At 33.0% G+C, this 9,023-nt stretch overlaps 1 protein-coding gene across 1 annotated transcript; it reads left to right on the top strand.

The window, feature by feature from the left end:
• Positions 1-401: 401 nt before the first annotated feature.
• On the top strand, positions 402-1,779 carry LOC104101107 (polygalacturonase inhibitor 1). The gene has a single exon (XM_009608523.4). The coding sequence runs from the start codon at positions 515-517 to the stop codon at positions 1,664-1,666; it is 1,152 nt and encodes a 383-aa protein (XP_009606818.1). The 5' UTR covers positions 402-514; the 3' UTR covers positions 1,667-1,779.
• Positions 1,780-9,023: the final 7,244 nt, after the last annotated feature.

The raw sequence follows: 9,023 nt of genomic DNA, 5'->3' as shown, positions 1-9,023 counted from the left end.
AGAGCCTATCCATAGAATTATGTCATGACGTTAATAAACAAAAATTTCAATTTTGAAGTAAGCCACTTATATCTTTTTGTGCCAGCATTTTAAGCTCTCTTCTTAATCAAATGATAATTAAAAAACTTTTAAGTTAAGCTTTAGTTTCATCATTATCAATATCTTATAATCATATGGGGATTCCGAATAATTTTATCATTCCTATTTGTTTAACAAGCACCTGCTCACCAACCTTATAATGTAAAGGCCCTATTCCTAAAATAAACCAAATGACAGCAAATCAAATATAAGTAGACTATTTATTTTAATCACGAGTTGATGAAATACTCTATAGATTAGACCTTACTTAGTAACTTAATACTATATATACTGCTATCCAGCTAATGGTACAAAGATATCAGTGGACTTCAAAAAGGTCCCACAAACCTAACCACGTTTCACACCTAAAACCATAACCCTCCATTACAAAACCAAACTTGAAAAACTTTGATCACATTGTAAGCCATTTTCAAACATGTCAAAATCAATAACCTCTGTTTTCTTTTTCTTCTTTCTCTTTCTTTGCTTAAGTTCAGTTCAATCTCTTCCTCCATCTTCTGATATCATCGCACTTCAAGCTTTTAAAGCCGCCATTAAACCTTCTAGTATTCCTTCATATTCTTGTTTAGGTTCTTGGAATTTCAGTTCTGACCCTTGCTCTGTTCCTCGTGTGACTCATTTCACTTGTGGACTTTCTTGTAGTTCTGGTAATAGAGTTACTGAACTCACTCTTGACCCAGCTGGTTACTCAGGTACGCTTACTCCGTTAATTTCTAAACTCACTCAACTCGTCACTCTTGATCTTCAGAATAACAACTTCTACGGCCCAATTCCTGCTTCTCTCTCCTCTCTTCCCAATCTTAGAAACCTCGTTTTGAGACTTAACTCATTTTCTGGATCAGTCCCACCATCGCTCACTTCTCTTAAATCTCTTCTTTCCCTTGATCTTTCTCATAACTCGATTTCTGGGTTACCAAATTCGATGAACCAACTCACTAGCTTGAGAAGACTGGATCTTAGTTATAATAAGCTTACCGGGTCACTCCCAAAGTTACCCCCGAATCTTATAGAACTTGCAGCGAAGGCTAATTCTTTATCTGGGTCTCTATTAAAGTTGTCATTTGATGGGTTAAAACAGCTGGAAGTAGTTGAGCTGAGTGAAAATTTGTTATCCGGAACGATTGAAGCTTGGTTTTTTCAGTTACCTTCACTGCAACAAGTCGACATGGCGAATAACGGCTTTACACGTGTCGAGATCTCAAGGACTGGAAATCTGAACAGCGACCTCGTCGCCGTCGACTTGGGTTTCAACAAAATCGAAGGCTATTTGCCCGTAAATTTCGCGTTTTTTCCTCGGTTGTCTTCACTGTCGCTGAGCTATAACAGGTTTCGTGGACCAATCCCGTGGCAGTACAGTAAAAAGGTGACGTTGAAAAGGTTGTATTTGGACGGTAATTTCTTGAATGGGTCACCGCCGGCGGGATTTTTCGGCCGGCAAACGGGAGTCACCGGCAGTTTAGGGGACAATTGTTTACAAAAATGTCCGACTTCTTCGCAACTTTGCTTGAAATCACAGAAACCTACGTCCATTTGCCAACAAGCTTACGGTGGGAAACCAAAGTCTTAGTTTTGCGTCAGTCAATGTTTCTGAGATTTTTGTCTTGGTTTTCATATTGTAATAGGAGTATTTTATTCTTTGGATAAGAGAAATGCCTAATATAATGTGTTCGTTCATCTGAATTATGCCATCTGTATATTGTATAGTGTAATATGGCCTTTATTTTGTGAAATAAGTTATCTCACATAAGCATAGGTATCTTTGCAAAATATAGATTTTGTTGGCAATATTTTTTGGGACCCAAAATATTACATTGTGTATTGGACATAATTTACACAAGTTGTATCTCTTCTTTTACATCTAAAAAACCAAGACTTTTTTGCCTGTAAAAGGAAAGGCTATTAGTTCATTTTAGACACACCAACAAGACTTGTCTTCAATTCTTGTTTCTTCTTTTCTTCCTTTATTAAGAGTGTTTTGTATGAGAGTTAGTGTCGGGAAGCACTTGTGTGAACCCTTTCTTTGGAGTGATCTTGTGAGGTTATTCTCTTAGGGTGTTTGGAATTAATTAGAATGTTTACTCTAATTTTGTATTCTCTTTTGCACTTTTATTGTTATAGTGAAATTGCTTTTCTCTGCTTGTGGACGTAGGTCACTTTGACCGAACCACGTTAAATTTGTGTCTTCTTTATCTACTTTAATTATCGTTGTTATCAACTTTCATTGTCTTTGTTATTGTCATTATATTGTTGTTTTGCAAAATTTTGCACTACCCGAATTCCCGATCCTAACATATAGTATACGTAGTTATACTAGAAAATTATGGATATCTTAGTACAATAATCCCTTATTATTGTGTGAAACTATGAAAATGTACGCTTCTTATTAGTCCCGGGCCAAATTGTCGGAGAGCATTAACCAAAAATATGTTACATAAAGAAATGGAAACAATGTCAGATACATAGAGATAGGAGTAAATTTGAACAATTTGGCACAAATTTTGACTCCATTTCGAAATTTGTGATAAAAAGGATGGATATCAGTGATATTTTTTAGGACTCATAGATTTTGGTTACTTTAAAAAAAAAAATTAGAATATTGTTTGTTCATAGAATGATTAGTTTTTGAAAAAAATTATTTTCCCAAAAATTAATTTATGGTAGTTTTTAAGTGAAATTTTTTTTTCCACTCACAAAATTCGTCAAAATACAACTTCAACTTTACAAATTATTTTCTAACACAACTTCAAAAATTATTTTTTCAAGTTTCAAACAAATTTATGTTAAAACGCTATCTTAGTGGGCGTTTGGACATAATAATTGTAAAATTCCAATATAGGGAAAAAATATTTCAAAGTGAAAATGTTATTTGAAATTTAGAGTTATGTTTGGACATGAATATAATTTTGGGTTGTTTTTGAAGTTTTGTGAGTGATTTGAGTGAAAATTTGAAAAATAGCTTTTTGGAGTTTTTTAAATTTTTAAAAATTTTCAAAATGAATTTTCAAGTGAAAATTAAAAATTTTATGAACAAACGCTGATTTTGAAAAAATTAAAAAAAATTTGAGAAAAAAGAAAAAAATTCTTATATCCAAACGGGCTCTTAGTTTAACACTTTTTGTGAAGGGTTTTTCAATTAACTTTTCTTTTTTACTCATATATATTTCTACGTTCTAACAGCTTATTTAGCAGCATTAGCAGGTTCTACTCCCTTTCTCCTGTTTATCAAGTTATCTTAAAGCTTTTTCTATTTTAAAATTAATGGTCATATTTTCTGTTATGTGCTTCGAATTTCTATCTCTATGTAACACTTTTTCGTGAAGGATTTTCAATTATTTTTTCTTTTTAATTGATATTTTTAACAGCATTTATCAAGATTTAGCAAATTATCGACTTTGTTAAATCAAGTGTTCGTACCTCTTTTTCTCCTTTTCATCAACTTATCTTTTATTTTTTTAATTCTAAAATTAATTGTCTTGTTCTAGTTTCTGTCCTTTGTTACTTCAAAGATATGTCCAGTTTTTGAAATTCATCATGTAATGAATACTTTATTATTCAACTGACTGTGACAAAAGGTATCATTTGTCTCACTTTCCCTTTAGAAAAAGTTTAAATTTTTATAAAAATTTAACTTTCCCACTACTTTCAAACTTGCACCCAAAATGTTTAACTGTAACCCTAATACAAATCAATCCCAAGGCAAACCAAATAAGCGGTAACATACCAGGAAAATGTATTCAGTGCATCGTTGAACTAATACAGTGACAATGTTAGAGAGGTTTTACACTAAACAAATTTCAATCTATTGTAACATTTTACTTGTCTCATTTTTAGATTTTTTTATCACACTAATTTCGAACCATTTCCTGTGGTTATTTTTTTTAGGTGAAATGATAGTGTAAAAATCCCTTTAAATTTATTAGGTAGAAGTTAAACTCTAGTAGTAATATCTCACATAAAAGCTCAGCTCAGCTACTATATAATTTTATAATTAACAGGCAAAATTAACTTATATTTCATTGGTCATTTTGTTGAATATTACATCAATATAGGATAATTGTTGCTCTGAATATTCTTGTAGTCAGGACTCAGGACTCAGGAGCAGAAAGGTATCAATGTTATGTCATTTCCAGCGAATTCGACGGTCTAAAATATTTGTTTAATTGGATGGACGTTAGTACCTAAGCAGGTTGTCATTGTTTATAAACCCAATTAGATTGCGTATCAGCAAATGTATATATTAAGAAATCTTTGCTCCAAATCAAGACAAATATAGCAATCGTTCATTACTTTATGGTATATATACAAGTGGACTGGAATGACTAGGATATGGCATAACCAACATGGGCGGTAAACTGACCGCAGTCATTGTTACAAATTACTACCATTACATTTCAGTGTTACAGTGTATATTACATAAATACTTCACGGGTAAATTGATCAAATGCAGTTTGAAGTAAGCTAGATCATCATGTTTCAAGATATAATTAGCTTAAAATACTAAAAATTACTCTCGCTGACGTGAATTTAGCTGATAGTGTTAGGATATACTATAAATCATGCGTATTGTTATAGTATTCTTTATGGAATAATTGTTTATTTATTTATTCAATTCAATAAAGTTTTATTTTAAATAGATCATGTATTTGTCTATGCGTCCGTTGCTTATATAGTAGATGATTTAGTGTATAGAATTTAGCTTATACACGGAAGATTAAATCATCGATTCTTATAAGTCATAAAGTTTATGTTCACAATCCAATGATGGAATTGGACAAACCATCGGAATGATTGTAGCACAAGATTAAATATAATTTATCTTGATTATGAGAATGGTTTAATTCCGACTTCTTGTGCTAGTACATTTTGTATGTATTGAACGGATCAAGTAGAGATAAGTATTTTATACTGACTTAATAAGATAATTTCTCTAGTCCATTAAATGTACTTATACTCTTAATCTTGATATAATTATTATTAGTTGTGTGTGTCAATTACTGTTTTGATTTATTAAAAGGCGAAACTCTTTAGTGGGTCAATAAGCATGGTAAATTGGAAAATAATGATATAAATTGGCGAAGTAATAATTAGTTGATAGAATCCATATCTCAAGTTTTGAGATTGATGATACTCCTTTATGAAAGCTTATAAGTTTTCATGTATAAACTCGACCGGTGAATTTTGTATCCGACACATGAAATAAGTTAAGCGAAAGTCTAAAGGAAGTAGTCGATAAATTAAATTGTCAGTAATTTGATTTGATTGGTTAGTATCTGAATCTTAACATGGGGAGTTAAATAAGATTTTATGGAAGAATTTCGAAATTGAACTAAGGATTGCAATTACGAATTTTAGTTGAATAATTCGTGATTTATTATGGTAGAAATTAATTTCAAATTTCGAAATTTATTCCATAATAGGAAGCCTTGTTAATTAAATTTTGTGGTCCCTACTGTGCCTAAATAATAGTAGGAAATGAAGGAAACATTTCTTTAGTGGAAGAAGAAAACCTAATAGATTTTGGAAAAGAGGTTTAACCTAAAAACGTGGCTCTCTCTATATATATATATATATATATATATATATATATATGGCTGGCCGTTTTGTACACTGGTTTTACACGTTTTTCTTCCTTGGAATTTCGCCCACCCAAAATTCTCTTTTTATGGATATTATTTGGGCAACACAGTAGAGGATTGTGGAGGTTTTGCAGAGATCGCGGTCTTGCAACTCTGGAACTGGAGACCGAGATTAATCTGCTTTGTTCACGCTTCAAGAGGTAACTCGAATAATCTCCGTGTGTGCTAATTGTTTAATTTACACGTGAATATGATACTATAATTGCTTCCGTTAAGATACATAATCCAACAATTGGTATCAGAGCCTACTCACGTCTAATTAAATGATTAGGATAAATATAAAAGGTAGTATCATGTTAATAAGAAAGTTTTGAATTACATGCAAAGATTGTTTTTCTGTAAAACTGCACTATTTTTTAGCATGAATACTTGTTCTGAATATTATGATTATTCTGAAAATCATGTAATATCTGCTTATTGTTGATGATATTTGATTAGAGTAATCTGAAAATTTCGTTAATTCAAGAAAAACGCAAAAGTCACTATTTGGCCGAATTGGCCAGAAAATCGGAGGTCAACATGTTGACGGACTCCGATTGACCTGAAAGTTGGCAGGTCCATGTGAAACGACCGAGTGATCAATACACATCAGCTTCGCTCATGACATAAGCTGTTTTTCGAGCTTTCGGGGTCGTTTAGATGGTGTTTTGGATGTTTTTTTTTTAATTTTCTGGAAATTTTTCAAATTTGTTTTTGAGTTGTTTTTTATTCAATGGTGGTAGGGATCGTTTCCTATGGACTCCAGGGTTAAATTCTGGTGATATAGTGATTTTACACGTTGACGCAGGTCTTCTTCCATATCGGATAAACTCATTATAGATAATCACTAGGTTATACTAGTTGTTGATTACTTATATTTACTCTCTATCTGAGTATGTATCTTGGTTCAATAGGACTAGTATATTAAATGTTGATATTCACTTGACTTAAATTAACAGTTTGCTCTCCATCTGAGTATGACCTATTTAAATTCTTGGAGTGAATAATTTGTCATTACATATATATGTTGCAAGAATAGCTCTTTTTCCATCGAAAGTTGTTGTTCAAGGTGCGTGGATTATACGTATGTAGTGTGTTTTGAATTTTAATATTCAATAATACGTGACCGATTTTGATCTATTTATTTAATTATCTCTCACATTAACAATGACTGCTTTCAATCCCTTTGCTGCTATTCTTACTCAAAACAAACTTGAAGGTCCGAATTATGTTGATTGGAAACGAAATTTGGATATTGTCCTAATTGCTGAAGAGTACAAATTTATGCTCGATGAGGTGTGTCCAGAAAAACTTGGAGATAATGCTACGGATGATGAACATAAAGCTTACCAAAAATGGGTTAAGGCTGATGAGATGGCGCGGTGTTACATTCTGGCATCTATGTTAAATGTTCTGCAACATCAACATCAGTCTATGGAGTCTGCATATGACATTCCAGAAAATCTCAAAGAAATGTTTGGAGATCATAATCGTGCGGCTAAGCAGACTGCCATGAAAGCTTTTTTGAATACCAAAATGGTTGAAGGTTCATATGTTAGGGACCATGTTCTGAAAATGATGAGTCTTTTGAATGAACTGGAGGTCCTTGGATCTAACATTGATAAGGATACGCAGGTTGAGATGATCCTGCAGACTCTGCCTGGCTGTTTTCAGCAGTTTCGCCTGAATTATAATATGAACAGAATGGATTTGTCACTTGCAAAATTGTTGAATGAGCTGCAGTCGGCAGATACTATTATCAAGCAACAAGCTCCCCTTGTGGCATTAAATTTTGAGGTAGGTTGTTCTTCTAAGCTGAGAGGCGGGCAGAAGAAGAAAAAGGCTCAAAAATCCTCTGTTGGTGGTGCAACTGTTGGTGTGAAAAAGGCTAAGGGCAAGTTTTATCACTGCAACAAGCCTGGGTATCATAAGAAGCAATGTCCGGCTTATCTGGCTAAACCGAATAATAAACCAGGTGATTTACATCTACTTGTTTAGCGGCTATTTCTACCATGTCATGGTGTGTAGATTCGGGAACCACTAATCATGTCTGCACTTATTTGCAGGGGTTTCAGGTAACGCGACGGCTAAGTAGAGGAGAAATCAATGTTTATCAAGTAGATGGTTCAACAACCCCTGCTTTAGCAATAGGAAATATTAGTATTTCGGTTGGTAGTAATAGAGTTTTAGCTTTAAAGGACACATTATATGTACCTTCCGTTAGAAGGAATTTAATTTCAGTTTCTAGCGCTATGAGAGATGGTTATGACATTAATTTTTATGATATTGATAAATGTGTTATTAGTCATGATAAACGTTATCTCTCATCAGCTACATTGATTAATGGTCTTTTTATTGTTGGCTCTATTCCTAAACCGTTACAACATAAAGAACTGAATTATATTGATTTACTAAATAAGAGAAAACGTTCTTCTGAATTGAGTGAAACATATTTATGGCACTTGCATTTAGATTATATAAATCTAAAAGAATTTCAAGATTGGTTAAGGATGGACCTTTAAGTTCATTAAAAGTAGAGGCACTACCAACTCGTGAATCTTGTTTAGAAGGAAAAATGACAAAATGAAATTTTTCCTCAAAAGAAAATCGACCAAGTGATAAATTAGAGTTAATTCATTCTGATTTGTGTGGTCAAATGAATGTCCAAGCAAGAGGTGGTTATGAGTATTTTGTTACCTTCACAGATGATTACTCAAAGTATGGATATATTTATTTATTGCATCGAAAGTTTGAATGTTTTGAAAAGTTCAAAGAATTTAAGACAGAGACTGAAAAGCGACATAATAAATATATCAAAACACTACGATCTGATCGTGGTGGGGAGTACCTCTATGCGGAACTCATTAGTTATTTATCAGAATGTGGAATAACCTCTCAATTATCTGCACCTGGAACTCCACAACAAAATGGTGTAACTGAAAGAAGAAATAGGACTCTTATGGAAATGGTTAGATCAATGATGAGTTATTCTAGTTTGCCTTCGTTCTTTTGGGGACATGCCTTAGAAACAACAAATTACGTTCTGAATTTAGTTCCTTCAAAGTCAGTACCATAGAATTGTGGACTGGGTGCAAACCTAGTCTGCGGCACATTCGAGTTTGGGGTTATCCAAAAGGGACGAAAGGTGGTTTATTCTATTGTCCTAAAGAAAAAAAGGTAATTGTTAGCACAAATGCCAAGTTTCTTGAAGCGGACTATTTGATGAACCATGTTCCTAGAAGTAAACTTGTTTTACAGGAACTTAGAAAAGGAATGGAAACTCGGTCATCTGAAAAATAAAATGACCAA

The sequence above is a fragment of the Nicotiana tomentosiformis genome, chromosome 1 (assembly GCF_000390325.3).
Source record: "Nicotiana tomentosiformis chromosome 1, ASM39032v3, whole genome shotgun sequence".
Classification (NCBI taxonomy): domain Eukaryota; kingdom Viridiplantae; phylum Streptophyta; class Magnoliopsida; order Solanales; family Solanaceae; genus Nicotiana; species Nicotiana tomentosiformis.
The sequence above is the reverse complement of the archived record's forward strand: the minus strand, read 5'-3'. Positions and strand labels throughout refer to the sequence as shown.

Coding starts and splice junctions, on each gene's coding strand:
- LOC104101107 (XM_009608523.4), top strand. CDS start 515: ATGTCAAAATCAATAACCTCTGTTTTCTTTTTCTTCTTTCTCTTTCTT.